The sequence below is a fragment of the Uranotaenia lowii genome, unplaced genomic scaffold (genome assembly GCF_029784155.1).
Source record: "Uranotaenia lowii strain MFRU-FL unplaced genomic scaffold, ASM2978415v1 HiC_scaffold_211, whole genome shotgun sequence".
Classification (NCBI taxonomy): domain Eukaryota; kingdom Metazoa; phylum Arthropoda; class Insecta; order Diptera; family Culicidae; genus Uranotaenia; species Uranotaenia lowii.
Window position 1 is genome coordinate 39,204 of NW_026598104.1, and position 18,403 is coordinate 57,606.

Genomic DNA, 18,403 nt, shown 5'->3' on the forward strand with positions numbered 1-18,403 from the left:
AAATCACGTTGGAACCGCGAGAGAATTTTTATAAGCGCTCACAGCTATCGTATTATGGTAGGTTTACTTAAGCACGCCAGTCACCTTTAGTCAACCGCGAGCAATATACACGACCGTCGGGCTAAGATCGAGCATCCATATATTCTAGCAATATTATTTGTGTGCACACAAGTCTAGCGATAAACTAAGTGCTAAAGAGAGTTCATACTTGTCACAGGAACAGTATGTCTAAAAACAATTCAAAATGCCTTTAAGATCAGTCTAGTGGCAGACATTTTCATGAGTCGCGCATGCGTTATTTTATATTTTATCGTGAATACAAGAGGAAGCGAATGTGAAAAACCGCAAATAGATTCGCTTGAAATCGTAACACGCTTTACGTCGCAGACGCAAGTTATTTTCGCGTTTGAGTTGCTGTTCGCCAATGCATGGAAGTGCGCTTTGTGATGAAAAATGGTTAGGTGCTTGATTCCAGTTTTGCTTGGGCGATGATTAAAGTAAAGTTGATTTATAATCAAATATTACTCAAACGTACGACACTGTCTGAAGCTGAATGCAGTTTAAAAATGAAAAATAAATATCAAAATCAAGAATAATAAATACAAATACGAGTTAGTCACCAGATGAATATGGTTCAACAGTGTGGGACTAATCAGTATATTTATATAATGTTCAGTGCTAATTTTTTTTCACAAAAATGATTTGGATAAAAAGTTTTTTAATGAAACATGTGTTGTTTTAAAGGTGCACTTATGCATAATAAAGGCAGGTGCCACGTGCAGTTTCATTTAGTGCATAAGGAAACCTCAGTTTTCCCATAATACGATATCGCTGTGGTAGTGCTATACATATGTCATCGTCAAAGTGTATATTTTGAATTTCTAATAAGTGGCAGGAAAGGGTGGGGACACAAATTGGACGTGTCTGATTTTGTCCTTAAAACCCAACACAGAAGGAGCGGAGGCGGTAGCAACAAAAGGTGTGAATTCTAACAGTACCTGCTGCATTACTGCATATATGTAGAAAAAAACTACATTAAGAATAGGGTTTAAAGGAAAATGCAAAAACTAAATCCAAAAGGGAGCTACATCTTCGAAATGAACACATTTGAGTGTCGAACGGATGGCAAAGCAGATGGCATCAATTTGTTTTTTCCTAAATAATATGTGTTATTTTTACTAAAAATCCAATCCCGATGTGACGAAAATTGTTTGCAAAGCAAAGTTATTTAACCATATAATCCACAAATTTTGTACTTGTTCAAGCAAGGTGAAAAGCTCACAAGAAATAATTAAAGAATTAAAGTGACGAGTTACATAAGGATACAGAAGCTCGTTAAGGTTCTACAGTTTTCTCACGAAATTTTTATTGTGATACATTGCAGTGTAACGAAAAAAGTGTCAACACGATGGCATCAATGAGAAATGTCTTGACATCAATAGTGCTGATAGCTGGATGCATCTTATCTTTAGTTGAAACACGTCGGAGCTCGCCATTATTAGTAGAAGATGAGGGAGCTCGACGAAATAGACCAGCCGGTAAGTCACGTTTACTTAAATTTATCGTACAGCGAGAATTCGAACACACCCCTTTTATTTTTTACGGTTAGACCGATGGCACATCGTTCACTGACTTACAACTAAAAATATCTCGAAAATGTGTTTCCTTATTTATTCGATCATGGTCTAATTAATCAAATCACGTGAGAATTTTCGTTGTATCAATAGGAGCGAACTGCTAAAGGTGATTCAACATCATCACACAACAGAAATGTTTCTTTTCACTTCACCAATGTGGCTATTTTTCCTGAAATAGTGCTCTTAAAGTGGTGCATAAAATTTCAACCGGTTCTATGATACAAACTTAAAAAACAACATGAATTTAACGATTGAATGCTAGCAAAATCTCCATCAGTTCTCAACAAAAAACAATAACCAAATTTAAAAATAAAAAGATTAACAATTCTTATTAATCAATAGTTCAATTTGTTTACATTTAGGTTTAAAATGTAAACCAATTGAACAAAAGGTTCTCATATTTGAGGTACTTGATGGGTCATTAAATTTCAGTATTATGACAACTCACTACACTTTTAGGTCGATAATCTTTCGACTGCCCTTTAATATATAAAAAACCAACACTCAACGCTCTGCCTACGCATAAAAATTCGCAAGTCGAATGCTGACATCATACGCAGCACCGCAAAGAACTGGCGGACGAGATGGTAAAAAAAGAAATTAAATGTATGTGTTTCAAGATGTCTTCGCACAAATTATTAGATTTAATTTCACGATAAAGTATTACCAGTAACCATTAGCAGTTCTACGGATATGTACCTTTTTGAGTTAAACTTAGAGGATTTAACATGAGCTGCCACAATCTATATCTATATACAGTTGCGTTAAAAAAAAGAATTAAATCGCACTGAGCAGCGCACAAACTTCCAACTTTGACAGACAGTGACAGTGTTTTATGAAACTTTCACACAAGCTATTTGAGCTTATGAACTCTTCATTCATCGTGTTTGAAACCATATACGTTAATTAGGAAGAGAGATACAGGTTTTTAAGTAAAATAATGGAAAATTGTGATTGCTTCGTAGAATTAGCTGTAACTTTGTCATATTTCACGTTTTCATCTAAAAATATGATGAGATTATGAGATAAGGTAAACAAGTGTATTCTAGTATCTGACCAAATTTTATCAAAATCGATTAACGCCATCAAAAGTTGAAACGAATAAGAGGTTGGTTTCGGGGTAACAGACGACTTCATAGTTTTTTTACGGATGTAGCATGGAACTAATATTGTTGCATTTTGTTCTTCGTAGTTGATTTTTTTTTTTCATTCTCAAAATGCTTATAATTCATGCAAATTTTAATTTTACAATGTTCTGAGATGATATTATTAGTTTAGCTTGTGTAGTATTTCGTATAGATTGTATTCATCTGTCCATAGGAATAAACTCGCCTGTTACCCAAAAATCAACCTTATATTCAAACCGCTTCAACTTTTGATCGCGTTGATCGATTTTGATAAAATTTGTTCAGATGCTAGAATGTATAGTTTACCTTGTCTCACCAAATTTCCAGAAGATCCTTTATTCTACTACAATAGCTGTATTTCTCTTTCTTATTTACGCAAATGGTTCAAAATACGATGAATAAAGAGTTTATAAGTTTAACAAGCTTGTGTGAAAGTCTCATAGAAATATCAAGTGTGAGAAAAATAGCGGTCTTACAAAGTTGGAAGTTTGTGCGCTGTTCTGCGCGATATCATTCTATTTTGAACACAACTGTATATAAAAATGAATGATTGTCTGTCTATCTGTCTGTTCCTCATAGACTCAGAAACTACTGGACCGATTAAAGTGAAATATGGTATATAACCGTTTTCAGGACCAATAATGGTTTTTTTAATAGTTTCTAACCCCGACTTGGGGGAGGGAAAGCCCCCATACTAAAATAACATAATATATGGCAGAATCTAATGAACTTTTTAGTTATTTTCATCAAATTTCCTATACAAACATATTTTGAAATAATTAAATGGTTTGTTATGTTGGTTTACAGGTTTTATTTTATTCGGAGGAATAATTGTATTTAAAATTTTTTTGTTTTATAGGTGGGGGGTTGTCTTTACATATTCATTGTTAAATATGACAGAACTCGAACAATTTACAAACGATTTTGATCAAAATTGGTTCATAACAAATTTTTTGAAGTCATGAGATTATTTATTGTATTAAAAATCCTACCCATTTTTTGTAAAGGGTTACTTCCTTATTTACCCAATATTTGGCATTGCATAAATCGAAACATTTATGATATTCATCACGATTAGTATACGAGTTTTGACATACACTGATGGACAAAAGTATTTGGCATTAGCTAAGTTATTGCATTTATTTACAGTGACTGTGAATAGTTTGGATATTTAAATATTATTTATGTGAATAAATTCTATGAAATATTCTCTAACAAGGAGGAATATAATAAAACAGCGAAAGCTTCAACAGAACACAAAAAATGTCGAACAGTTATATCCATCAGTGAAGTTAAATAATATTTTGTTTTGAAAACCCCCTGCTATTTCTGTGAAAAGGGGCTCTCATTCCAACAAATTCACTTGCAGAATTTCTCCCTACTATTTTTTTCCTTTTTTATAGGAATTTAACCCATTAAGTTCATTCTTCCTCGTCCTCGCCTTCCCTACTATAAATTTCGCCACCTCATTCAAAAATGTGTATCTAAAATAAATCAAAATGTTATTGATTATTAAATTAAATATTTATAGAAAAAACACGTTAATACATTCAATGCTGTATATGTATATGAAAAACATATTATTTAAACTTTAAGATTTTTTTGTTTTGTTTACAGTCGTTTTAACATTTTGTGTAATTCGTGAATAATATATTGAATGCCTTTCACAATACATTTGTCTCTGAAAGCTTAAGATCATTTGAAGATTTCAGTGTTCTCAAACATTTATAGAAGTTAGGCCATTCCAGATCAGAAACAGCGGGGCTTTGAAGTTCGAAATAAACATTTCTTTTTTTCGATACTTATAATTCTAACAATTATAAACTGAAGAATTAGACTTACAACAAAAGTAATTCATATCAAAATTTTAAGAATCAAATTATTATGATGATCATACAAAAATCAGAAAATTTACTTTTATACTGGAAATAACAAAATCGATTCTTCCATCAAAGTTAACATATGTGAAATATTACCGATATAGTAACTTTTCAAGGTTTTTTTTATCGGGAAAACGTTAGATTTATTTTACAAATTCATTTCATAAGAAGATTCGACTTAGTTAATGTCGAACTATTCGAAATAGTACTCGAAGAGAGGGATCGAAGCAACCAGTTGTTGGAAAGTGACGTGTTTTCATCAAGCTGCTGCAAACGCCACGAAAATTTCTAAAGGTACGAGAATAAGAGGATTATGGAACCTGCGGAAAACAATAATTTTGGAAATGGGAACTCGTTGATCAACGATCTGGGAAAGACATCCGAATTGCACCAAAACGAAGATAAGTATCTTGGAAAACATTCTTAATTCTTTAGTTATTCTCCGGGCAGTTAGAGTCAGCGCTTACACTTTTTAATGCATATTTTAATGCATATAATCATATAAAAAGCTGATGTAGGTTGTGTTGCTAATGATAAAATTTAAGACTCCTTATTGTAGATCAGAAAGTAACACGAGAATTCATTTTTCACTGTTAGCAGATATCTTTGTCCCGGACAAATAAGATGATGTTTTAGTGGTTCTATGATACCCTGTACACACGATAGAATCATTATTTTCATGATCATGCATTATTTAACTTTTCTTATTAAACTTATTGCTTTCGCCCTCTACTTTTCGAGTTTCTTTTTTTTTAAGTAGTTTGAATATGATTCATAAAAACTGATTGAATTTCACAAGTCAAACAGAAAAGATTGATTGGGAAATGAGGGTGGTATTATTTTTACTTATTCGCAGGCGAAATTGTTTCAGGTTTTCTTTTCGTTGTGGCGAGATCGACATTGATTATAATATGCAAGACTTAACTATGACGTGCAAATGTAATATCAGAAATTTAGACCTAGTTTCATGGCAGAAATAGAAATCATGTTTCACTCGAGAAAATTTGGTTGGAGATCAAGGATACAAGAAAAGGATACAAGGATACAAGAAATACAAGATATAAACTTAATTAGCTCTACGAAATTTCCACAGTACAAAGTTTATAGTTTTAATTTTTTCTAATTTTTTAATTGTTTTTTTTTTTTCTTGTGGCATGATTTAAATTCTTTGATTGGTTTTTGAAGCATGATGGTTCTTAAAGCAATCTCTTTGATAAATTTTTGTTTTATTTGATAAGCATGCATAAGATTAAAAGAGCTGCAATAATTTAGTATTTCTTTATTGTGAAACTATTATGTTTCATATGGTTAGCATATCAAAATGTTCTCAAACCTGTAACATAACATAATGTTAACAATTTCTAGTAAAATCCTTGACACAAATTGGCACAACGCATTTTTGATACAAAAGAAATTTATGATTCAAGGATAAAATAAGCATTAATTAGAAGAATTTTCAAAACGAATTTCTCAACACATTACACAAGGAAGTTATCAAAGCTTATTATATGTTTCTTTTATCATGAAATTATTCTTCCTCAAATAAATTCAATGCACTGACAAAATGAGAAACACATTAAAGATACAGATAAGGGCCCAAGTTGTAATCGTATATTTCTGAATATTGAGGTTAAAAATTAACACAATCAAAACTGAGCTATCAACCTTGAGTACTATAAATAAATAAATAACAAATTTTATATAAAAAGGACAATGAGAAATTTCAGAATTTTAGCAGATGAGGAGCATAGGTTTCTTGTGGTCACATCACTTACCAAGGTGATTTCCATACCACATTACCCTTACCCCATACATTCAGCGTGAGATTTGTGGAGGGATGGCGTACAGTCGGTCTCCGCAAAACAAATCATCACATGTGCTGCTCTTCCTTTCCTCTTATCGACTACACGGACTTGGCCGGCGTCGTTATTGGTTCATGTAAAGTAGGAGGTTCTCAAAACTGTACAGTGAGATTGTGTTGCTTGTTCCCAGCAACCTTTCATTTGGTTCATTGTGCAATGTTGATTATCTCGAACCAATCACGGAGTGCAACCATTATGCCATAGGCCATGGGGCCGTAGTTGGACCGTAGTTGGTAACAAGCTCAAGCTCAAGCTCAACTATTTTGAATAGTACTCGAAGATTGGATACATATGTAAATGGACGTAATGACTTCCTTAGAAAGATACAATTAAAGAAAAAAATCATCTAACGACATGAAACATGAGATTTATTTTTCTCAATACATGTTTTTATAAATAAATATAACTAATAAATAATTAAATGAAAGGTTTAGGGAGTACAATGAAAGACAAAAATATATGCTTCTTCTTCTACTACTTTATACTGAGTAGAGATGTGCCCAATACCTTTTCAACTATTCGGCCCAACGAATATTCGGTCGAATATACTGTTTTTGATAATTTTGTAGCTTTTCAGGATTACTTTTGCATATTTTATAATATATCCAACATCAGTTGAAAAATTTAAAAATTCTATTATTGTATAAATTTTAAAAAAATAGACCGAATGTTAATTTGTTCAGCCGAATACTTAGCTCAACTATTCGGTGAGCCGAATATTCGGATTAGCGGTTTTTTGGCGGTATTCGGTACATCTCTAAATCCGATGTTGAAAAATTTATTCGGCGTGGAACTGTTATGCGAGTGGATTTGAAAATAGCCTCAAATATACGCGCATAACGAACAAGGTTGGGAAATCACATAAAAATCTTTAACTTCACAGAATTTTGAGCAAATTTTCATCACAGCATCTGTGTCACAGAACACAGAATTTCGGAAATATTCACAGATTTCACAGATTTTTTTTAATGTTCTATGTATTTTCTAAAAATAAAGTTATTTTTATCAACATAAACTGTGGATTTTTACTTTGTTTTGAAAAATCATGATAAAATTGTTGATTTTAATTTATTTTTTATTAGAAACGTTTTTAAAGATACAATTTGTCATGACTTTTTTATCAAACAAATGCTATTTCTATCACAGAAAACCATCAAAAAATTTCTAGATTAAATCACAGAAACTCAGTATTTTTTCCGCAAAAACAAAGTTTTTTTTTTTCGTCAGCCTTGATAACGAACAAACAGGTGCTGCGAATGTTAAAAAAATGCACAATCTCGAAAATTCATGTCTTTATATTTAATATGACATCCTAGGAAACACTCCAACACGATATAAAAAGAGTTTAATATTTGATATTGATTGAAAAATTTGGTTTAAAAAATAAACCGTCACAGACGAGCAAACGTGAACAACATTGGCAAGATTTCTATTGTCTATTGCTTGAATTTTTAGACAATTGCGAGAATCTGATTTGACAGATAAAAATTCCGCACTCACTAATACTAAAGAAACTATAGTAAACAAAGAGGCGCAATCTGATCCCTTTCGAAATAACGAGCTTGCAACCCTGCTGTAGGGCTGCCTTTAAGACTGCTTGGTTTTGCTCGATTGGAATTTCACTGACAGAAAATCAAACATTCCAATCGTGACATTTCGTCTCTTTGTTTACTATAGGCTCGTTAACTAATACCATCACTTTCTTTATGTAAACAATCATGTGCCAAAAGTTGAAAAGGGAGTATAAGACAAAAGGGCCATCAGAGCTTAGTTGCTTCAAATTATTTATACAAAAAATCAACATTGTTAAGCACCGTTGCCATCCTCAACAAACTGCGCTGATTGCACCTATTTAGAACCCCGTGCAAATAATTTGCGCGCAGTATAATCTGCTCACTGACGCATACATAGACAATGACATATATTGGTATGCTTTACATCTTAGAATAAAATTGAATTAAAAATAATTGCAACTGACGTTTCTTATAAAAAAAAGGTCGATGATTTCTTAATTTTAGTTATTTTTTCAGTAATTTAAAAAACACCCAAATAATCACGATTTGTGTGTTCCACTAACATATGTAGGTCGATCAATTTTCATTATTTAACACCTTGGTTCGCATTTCATAGCTATTGTCGTTCAAAAGAACAACAATTATGCCATTTGGAAATGTGATTCGAAAATCAGAAGCGAGAAACGGCTGATTTGAAAAACTGTCATTGATTGTCTATGCATGCGTCAGTGCGAAAATATTTCTGCGTGGAATTTATTTGTTTGCACAGGAGTCTAATTGGGTGCAATTTCCGCAATATATTTCTGTCAGAAAAATCAGGTCAATACACATTTCTATATGTATGTACATTTAGTGATACTTCTAAACATTTTATTTTTAATGTAAGGCGGATTTCTCAGATTCATTAGATTTTTTTCATCAGAACGACACATTATTTTTAACTTAAAACAAATATGTATCATAAAATGGGACATAAAAAGGGGGTGGTATAAAAACCCAAAAAAATATAGCTTAAAAAAAATAAAGGATCAAAAAAAGTATCGAAAAATTCTTCTTTCCGAAACTGTTTTATTTTCGAAGAATACAAATAAAATCCTTTCCCAAGGGCATTTTTCAGCATAGCGAAAAAAAATTGTTTGTAACTGTTGTATAAATAACTATTGCCGCTCGTTGTTTCCAAAATAATTAGAAAAAAAAATTTTTGCCATTGCAGAATGCCTTTTTGGCAAAACACTCCGAGAACTTGGATCTACTTGGTTCGCTGATCTAGGACCGCCGTTTGGAGTCATGTATTGCATAAAATGCGAGTGTGTTCCCGTAAGTATATATTTAATACTTATACTGTACTTGTACTGTAAACTTGAGCGTCATTTCCTTATGTAAATCCGCTGTTGATCTGCATGAATCAAAGGAGACCAAAGTTCTTTGAAATAACAGGTTACCTCATCCGCCATATTGGTTGGCAGATTTCCAGAATGATGACGTAGTTGTTATGAAAAATAGCGAGCATTGTATTGAATTCTACAGTTTTTCCTTAAAAAATATTTTTCATGCCAATAATTTGTACCCCATTGTCCTCAAATGCATAAATTCGACTTCCCAGATTTATGAGCTTCTTCAAAAAATACGATTTGGTTTGTGGTTCTGCATAAAATGCGAATTAACCTCGGAAATATCTAAATTTTGGTGGAAATTGTAATTACTGGAAACTATTTCCAAGCACATTGTAAGCTTAAAAATGGAAAATATTGCAAGAAGACACATCTAATAGTCCGAATAAATCATTTAACACGCAAATTTCGAGTTCATTAACAGTAAAATGTTGAATTTATAAATCATCTTTTCTCGTAACTATTTTCTTTTATTCGAGTTTTGGAATGATTCCAAGCTCTATATTCAATATATTTCATACTGAAATCAATTGTTTCGACACTAATTTTAGTTCCTTAACACTAATTACTGAACTTTTTTATGCAAATGACGAAAAACGTAGATTTATTTTTTTATTCCTATGGAATGTATGAAGAATCTCATAACAACTACGTCATCATGCCCGGCGTGGGGGTACGTTCACGCATGATTACGCTACCCTATAATTCAAATACTCTGAAAGGAGACTATTCTGTAGCTCCGATAGCTCATATGTGTCGACACACTTATTTTGGTATTCAGTAGGGCAGAATGGTTAGAATTGATATCTGGAGTGATTTGATATCCTTAGCTATATTTCGAAACCGGAATCTCTTACATAAATCAAATGTTCAAGAAAAATGTACCAAATGGAGCAAAACATCTATTCAGTTAGCTTACAAAATTTAAACAAATTTATTCTTTGAGATATTGAACTTTGATAGAAAAAGATAGATACAGGGATGTAAGGTTGTAACCAAACTTTTAAAACTCTTTTTTCTTAGACTTATAAACTGTGAATCAACAAGTAATATGGCCAAAAATAGCAAATAGACCTTTTATCTTTCGTTTATGTTTGATTTTTGCAAAGTTTAGAGTCCCTGAATAAAGGAACAAGTCTGCATTAACTCTAGAAACATCACTATTATATTTGCTCCACGAAAATGAAGAGTACTTATCGTTTTTATTTTCGGAGCATATAGACATTGCATTACATTTTGTCAGAATATGCGAAAGACGTCTAAATTTTTCCAAAATTCTAAGTGTCGGATAATAATATTCAATTGAATTTATATATCGATCAAAAGGATTAACCATTATTTTAAATTATTCTCATCTGTATCCTACACTAAGAAGAAAAGAAGAAAATGCGATTAAGTCTCCTAATCCTTCCCTTCATATCTGTATCACAAATCAAATGTCTGAGTCGAGCCCTCAATAGGTCAAGTGTTGAGTAAGAAAGAATTTTGCGGAACATTTCAAGATAAACAAACAAATATGGCGAAAGTACAACGAGTTATTAACTTAAAACGAAGTAAAGTAAAAGCAAACTGTAACTTTGTGTGCTTTTTGAATTCAGGTTACAAATCTAATCACTCTGGTGATATTTTTCACAAGGTTTTTATGGCATGAACTATCATCATCATCACTTATCATTGATGTAAGAAGAAGAAGAAGAAGAAGAAGAAGAAGAAGAACTATCATCATCATCACTTATCAGGATTTTTAGTTTAGTTCCACTCTGGTGATATTTTTCACAAGGTTTTTATGGCATGAACTATCATCATCATCACTTATCATTGATGTAAGAAGAAGAAGAAGAAGAAGAAGAAGAAGAAGAAGAAGAAGAAGAAGAAGAAGAAGAAGAAGAAGAAGAAGAAGAAGAAGAAGAACTATCATCATCATCACTTATCAGGACTGTGTGTATAAAACTGGAAGTCTGGATTTTTAGACACAAATTGAATAAAAAGGAGAAGTCTGGAAAGTTGACATTGCATTGCTATTTGTGACTTCAAATAAAGCACAAATTAAAATTAATGAATAAAAAAAAACAAAAATAAAGCCATCTTATAATTATCATAAAGTTACACATGTTTTTTATACGTCAACTATTGTAAAATAATAGGTTGATAGTAGATCTATCTTGGATGATTTTTTTTTTATGTTTTGTTTTTGTTGTTGTATTTTAACACATTTAGGACCGCAAAAAATCTTAGCCAAGAAACACTGGTATCTCAGAGGTCATTGGGGCCAATTTCACAAATTTAGCTTCTTTGAGTTACGCCAAGTGTTGTGTTTGATTTTATCGAATAAAGTTTAAGATTAAATATAGACTATTGAGTTATGCTTCTAAGTGTACGACACTTGCAGCTAGCGAAAAAACTAGATACCCCGTATTTGGCCAGCAATGTGTTAAGACCATTTAAGAACTTAAACGCATATTTATGGTGTTTGTCCAAATTTTATTGCTACTATTATAGCGAAAAACATAAGGTAATGCTGTTTCAAAAATCTGTTGCCAAAATCGGATGTTCCCGAAAAGAAACGGGATCTGTGATTTGTAATTTATTGACGACAAACGATATGTTCCACAATAATGTTTTTCTGAATTGTAGATTACCACATCCATCGTATTTAAGACTGATCAAAACTATTAAATGTCTACAGAATTTCAAAGAAAAAACATTTTTTTTTTCTACCAAATTGTAGATTTTTCCCCCTATACATTCTCTAATTTATAATCTGAATATTCATTTTTAATTCAAAGCTAATCTCAGCATAACCTAGAAATTGAACTCAAGATCTGTTTAGATTTTGTATTCATAATACAGACTGTTTTAAAAATAAAATAGAATACAAAAATAAGGAGCAAATGTACAAAATTTGAAAATATCTTGACAAGCTACATGTACACGCACAAAGAGCTGCGTTGCTTATTGCAGATCTAATGAATTGTACAGACACAATAACCATGATCGCTGAAGTCGTTTCTAAAAAAAGACTCGATAATTTCTTCATAACATTACATTACGTTTTCTTTCCAGGTACAAAAAAAACGGAGAATAGTGGCACGCGTACAATGTCGAAATATTAAACACGAATGTCCCAAACCAACATGTGAAGAACCCATCCTTCTTCCTGGAAGATGCTGTAAAAGTTGTCCGGGCGATTTTCAAAGTAAGTAGGTATACGATCGAAGAATAAATTGATTCGCATTAAATCTGTAAACTTTTGGCGCCAGTTGATAAGAAAGGTGATTTCGATTTAATTTGACAAATACAGACCCACTGCTTAATATGCGTAAAAGTGTTATCTATATCTATCTCGTAAAACAGTAATCAGAAAACTCAGTGAGATAGTAGCTTAAATGGAATGACCAAAATCAAGAAAATAATCTCAAATGACCGATTTATAAACACAGCAACATACCCTGTAAATTTAATTATACTTACTTTTTGTTGCTTATATGCTGAAGCTTTTTTTTTAAAGAAAGATCAATAGAATAAATTTAACTGACTGAGTTCAATTAGTTTTAGTTTACCTTATGCCTTGAAAAGGATACCAATTTAGCACAGAGACGAACCAGCCAAAAGCTGAAAATCTCTATAATAAAGCAAAAAAAAAAACAATTTACCAGTCAGAATCAGATCTGAATTTTCGATTCTGATTTCAAAATTTTCAATCAGTAACTCATTCCAAAATCTACATTGATTTCAGAAACTATCAATTATGAAAGCACGTGTTGTAATTGAAACGTAACGCAGATTTGTTCATATAATTTGCAGCTGAGATAGAGATTCCAAGTTTTTATTTCCAATCTAGATTTATACAATAGATTTTGGTCTTGAGCAGTCAGTTAATTTTTTTGTTTTTTAGTAAAAATACCAATATATCTAGTTGATTTATGGCTGTCAAGGCACAAGTACAAGCCCAAGTTTCTGGGTTAATAATTTTAGCAAGAAGTTTATTAAAACCAGGATTTAATGGATTTTACGAATTTCAGGAAGAAAAATTATGGGAATTAGTTCAATTGGATAGAAGTTTAATTTATGACAAATAGATTTTAAGTCTTTTATTGCTTACTTTTATGTTGCTCATATAGGAACTGTTTTAGAAGGGTTAATAACTATAAGAAATTTAGGGTTAAATGGTTCTTATACTTCAATAATTTTTCATGGGTTATTTTGTTTTGCTCATATTTCATGTGAATGAATTCCTATTTGTCGATTATAATATATTCGGTAAGATTTCAAACTTATAAAAGATTATTATGATTCATACCTAGACTTTGTTATGGTGATTTTGATTATGTTCTGGAAATATAACTACTCCTTCTACTCAAAATTACTAAAGAGAAATTTCTTTAATAAATAAAATTGTTAGTTAATTTCGACAACTACAGGGTCCGGCAATTGAAGTGCTACATTAGAACTAACAAATAATTTGATCAAAACAAAAACTTTTTCTTTCAAATTTAATACGATTTACATCAAAACAGATCATTTTTTCAAAATCCATTGGCGCCTTTTGATTTGTTTGTCCTTGAGCTTGACCACTCGTTGCCGAAGTTCAAGGCACATATTCAAAAAAGCCCGCAAGTGGTTTTTGTGGTATTTTATCCCAGGATTCAAATGATGGCGCTTCAGAACTTTCAACCCGTCATGTTTTGTAGAGTAGACTTCGGGATTCTGTATACCCTAGACAGCCAAGTCCATAGGGTTCAGATCAGGCGAACTCCCCGACCACTCCGTACTCGAAATTAACCCTCGAAAAAAAAAATCGCACACAAAAATTGGGACCTCTTTCCTTCGTAAGCCAATGCGAAGTTCTGCTGAAAAACCACCAACCAAAACCAAAATTAGGACGTGTCCACAGTTTGAGGACATACCGCAGAACTATTTTCGATACGAATTGATTGAGAGACGCTTTTGACTAGTGTTCCGATGAATTATTGAGATTATTTTTCTAAGCTCCTATTAGTTCCTTTTGAAAGCTTAAAGTTGTTAATGAGGGATGTTCTTAATGGTGAGTTTAAAGGAGCCAAAAATTATCTACTAACGTTAAGTTTTCTTTTTTCAGATACAGCCTTTCGAGTCCCCTGTAGCTGTACCAAAACTGCCAAAGATAAATGACACTGTTCCTTTTAATAGATCTGGTTTTGTTATTGAGTTCTCATTAAGCAAAATTCATTTGACGGAAGCATGTTTTGACATTTTAAGCAAAAAAAACTGGGAGGATGTATGAGTGGTGTGAAAAAAATCTACTTCTTGCAATTTGTTGCATAGATAACTGTTATGTAATTCAGTTCTGAAAAGTAGAACATATCAAAACTTTAAGTGGTCAAATTTACAGTCCACGTTCTACTTGATCATAAATTTTCAGTTGTTGGCATGGACGTTCATATGCGGTTATTTGTTAAAATGCCCTTCTTGTTGGTTAGTTATTGGATGTTCAAGGGAATTTTTTGAAATTGCATAAAATTACTAAACTCGATTCTTTCAGCATTCGTCGTAATGTAAGTTTACGACTCGTACTGTAAAATCATCCTTTTGCTACTTGTTGCATGAATAACTAGGTATTAGGTAATACTTTATGTTCAGGTAGGCCATAGTGTCACGTTGATGTTTGTTTAATGCGTCTAATTGAATATTATTTTAATACGAGGATAAAAACAAAACCTCCAGCGCATATCTATTTTTATTCATATTATCGTAAAATAATGATTCCGCAATACGTTATAAAAAATTCCATTTTTATACTTATTTTACAGGTCCTGATGTCGTCCATGATCTCCCGCAGACCATACCAGAAGAAGAAGAGCGCAGTAAACGTAAGAATTAGAATAATTTGTATTAGGTATCTGAATTATTATAAATATTTGAACTGTTTTTTTTTTCCAGATTTTGCGGCTCTACTGACAGGTCGAACATCTTCGATATTAAAACGTGACGATATGAAATCAATGTATTCTACCATCAATCCTCTGAATATTGTGGCTACAGGTCGCTTCGTATTCCATAAAAAGAACTTATACTATAGTTTCTATATTTCGGATAAGGCCACTCGCCCGAGAGCTATTCAATTTGTTGATAACCAAGGAAATATTTTAGAGGAACATCCACTGGTGATACCTACAGAGGGACCATTTAGTCTGTATCAAAATGCAACTGGAAAAATATGTGGAGTATGGCGTAGAGTTCCTCGAGACTACAGAAGGTTACTCAGAGATGATATGATGAATGTTGTTCTCCTTTGGGGTGGTAAATATCAAGCCGAACTGGCTATTGCTGGACCAATTGGAAAATATCCAGCTTTACCACAAGAACTATTTAGTTCATTACTTGAACCGGCACCTGGTACGCATCCAGAACAAATGAACGGAGCTGGAGGGACTGCAATTGTATCAACGAAGAGCGGAGTAACTCCATCAATATATTTGACAATTGTTCTGAATGGAGTTTTCGCTGTGGATGATATCATCGACGTGCCATTAAATATCCGTTTGGAATTGCTTAACAAAGAACAAATAGTTCTTGAAGATACACAACGCGTCAAGAAACCAGCACACGACATAAATATTATTGAAGTAGCTTCCCCACTATCAGTAAACGATCTTAGACTTCTTACCCGAGGAAAATTAACGATAACTGTTGAATCGAAACGAAACCCTGATGAACTCAGAATACAGGGACTAATTCAAACGCGAGTAAGTTGCGAAATATTTCAGACGCTGCTTTCATCTCATAACCCCACTTCCCAAACGGATAGCAGTGGATTAGCATGGATGTATTTGAACAAAGAAGGATCACTGGTATATAATTTGAAAACTCATAATTTGCCTACGAACAGCAATCCAGTGATAACGCTGATAGATGATAGTTCTAAACGAAAAACAGAAATCGAAGATCAGAATTTTATTTCAGATCATGTCACTGGAATAGTAGAAAAAATGGGACCTCGTATAATAGAACCCCTGTTTTTGGGAGATTTGGCCATCAATGTTGCAAACGATATGAATCTCAATGCCCTCCATGGCAAATTTGTATCTAGACCAGTAGCCGATTCTCGAGATTCTAATGCTCCGTATTTGCTGAAACGCGTAAGTCATTCTAGCATACCGTTTCATTCAGTTGGTATGGCCTGGATTGCCGTTGATAACGAGTGCAATTTACACTACGAAGTGACACTAGCTAGTGTATCCAGTACATTTCATCCTTTGCAGCTATTTATTGAGGAGCTTCCAATAGAAGCCATAAACGCTCCTGTAAGTCGAACACCCCTTGAGGACTTCAACACAAGCTATGTTGAAGGATTTGTATTAGCAATGCCAGCTACAGAGCTTTCTAAATTAGAAACAAGTGTTATTTATTTAGAAGTTCGTTCGAAATCACACGATGAACCGATATTACGAGCTAAAATGAATTCCATTAAAGTGCCCAATCACTGCACCGGAAATCAATATAACGACAATGATGTGCAAAACAATTCTTTCGTGTCTTCACCGCATAATGATAACAATCTTCCAACTGGTGAAACAAAATGTTACCAATCTTAAACGTAAATGCCGAATGGATCATGTTTTACACTGAATAGTTGAAAGCCCTGAGATAAGCTCGTACATTGACTGGTTGATTTGAAATCTCGACATCGTACGAAAGAAATGTACACGCTGTGAAACAACCGCATGGATGACTGTTCTCTCCCTTGACTTGTTGAGCATACATTTTCATGTAAGCTCCCGAGTAGCAGTCGATCTCACTAGCGTCGCATTCTCTCATGTCTGCACTTCTTGGCATCGAGAATTTCACGCATCCACACAAACTGTAGGTGAAATTGACTAGGCATTCGGTAATACAATTATGCTGGTTGTAGATTTTGAAGAACCGCAGATATCGTTCGTTTTCGAAGAAACATTGTCGGCTGTAACAAAATTGTCACTTGTTAATGAAAATTCTTATCATTTTTGTCATAATATAATACAGTTGTCTAACGATTTAGCAATAAAACGCTTGTGTTAGTGTTAGATCATGTTGAGAGAGCTCTACGCATACTTACTCTTCATGCGCCTGATACCGAAGCGATGGCGATGTTTCTGTGATATGTGGCTTGATCGTTAGTGACATGGTATCTCGCATGGCAACACGATGTGAAAAGTGATCCAAGGTCGGAACTTCATCTGGGGGATGAACCAGCACTCTAAATCCGTCTCTGGGACCCTTAAAATAATGCAGTACAATGAAATACAAACGAAATAAATTGAATCAATAGATACTTACGTTACAGAAAAAGTTATCACCAAATAAGTATGATACTAGTGAAATTTCTAGCCCGAATTTCATTCCTTTTCCCAGAGGCCGTTCAGGGTATGCATACAAATCTGATCCGCTGAGATAACCGGACTCTCGGAACCATTCGATAGGCATTTCAGAAAAACTAGAATACGCAAACTCCCCTTGTAAATTTTCCGTTCGATACAGGTTATTCGCTGCTATTCCATTGAAGGTGTAGCAAACTCCGCTATCAGTTATTGTTTCTGAGAATATTTCATTACAGTCAACTGTTTCGGTTTTCCATAAACATTCACTCATGGATCCGAGATCTCCCAAATATAGTGAAATATTTCTCAAAACATTTGCATTCGGAACCGATAATTTGTTGTGAAATGAAATCCAACTCGGAACATGTGAGCAAACGTGAACAAGCGCTCTGATATTCACATATCTGCAAAAAAAAAGATTTATAAATAAGCCTTTAATCGTTCCGGAATCACCATACTCCCAATCCTCGAGACTGATATTATGAAGAACTCTAAATGCAGCATCAGTAAGGTTGAAAACATATGGTTGAGTTTGGGCCAAAGGGCAAATGGTGATCGCCGGAAAGGGTACCTGCCAAACTGGAATTAGACGAGTTTCATAGCTGATATACACTGGATTGGCAACCCATTTCGAGTAGGTTGCAATCGCGCTAAGG

At 33.2% G+C, this 18,403-nt stretch overlaps 2 protein-coding genes across 2 annotated transcripts; one reads left to right on the plus strand and one right to left on the minus strand.

Annotated features, from left to right (window-relative positions):
* The first annotated feature begins 91 nt into the window (after nucleotides 1–91).
* Nucleotides 92–16,985, plus strand: LOC129759620 (dorsal-ventral patterning protein Sog). The gene is made up of 6 exons (XM_055757108.1): nucleotides 92–497; nucleotides 1,385–1,538; nucleotides 9,234–9,337; nucleotides 12,475–12,607; nucleotides 15,201–15,260; nucleotides 15,331–16,985. The coding sequence occupies exons 1-6, from the start codon at nucleotides 489–491 to the stop codon at nucleotides 16,983–16,985; spliced, it is 2,115 nt and encodes a 704-aa protein (XP_055613083.1). The 5' UTR covers nucleotides 92–488.
* Nucleotides 16,986–17,010: 25 nt separating this feature from the next.
* LOC129759622 (pickpocket protein 28-like) lies at nucleotides 17,011–18,334 on the minus strand. The gene is made up of 4 exons (XM_055757115.1): nucleotides 18,206–18,334; nucleotides 17,707–18,151; nucleotides 17,486–17,646; nucleotides 17,011–17,350 (listed from the first exon to the last, which is right to left on the minus strand). Exons 2-4 carry the CDS (start codon nucleotides 18,016–18,018, stop codon nucleotides 17,011–17,013), a joined length of 813 nt encoding a protein of 270 aa, XP_055613090.1. The 5' UTR covers nucleotides 18,019–18,151; nucleotides 18,206–18,334.
* Nucleotides 18,335–18,403: the final 69 nt, after the last annotated feature.

Excerpts from the sequence above, each read along its gene's own strand:
- LOC129759620 (XM_055757108.1), top strand. Across the intron at positions 1,539-9,233 it reads TCGACGAAATAGACCAGCCG|AATGCCTTTTTGGCAAAACA; the intron begins GTAAGTCACGTT and ends TTGCCATTGCAG. Across the intron at positions 15,261-15,330 it reads AGAAGAAGAGCGCAGTAAAC|ATTTTGCGGCTCTACTGACA; the intron begins GTAAGAATTAGA and ends TTTTTTTTCCAG.
- LOC129759622 (XM_055757115.1), bottom strand. The coding sequence starts at position 18,018 with ATGAGTGAATGTTTATGGAAAACCGAAACAGTTGACTGTAATGAAATA. Across the intron at positions 17,647-17,706 it reads GTGATAACTTTTTCTGTAAC|GGTCCCAGAGACGGATTTAG; the intron begins GTAAGTATCTAT and ends CATTATTTTAAG. Across the intron at positions 17,351-17,485 it reads CGGTATCAGGCGCATGAAGA|CCGACAATGTTTCTTCGAAA; the intron begins GTAAGTATGCGT and ends ATTTTGTTACAG.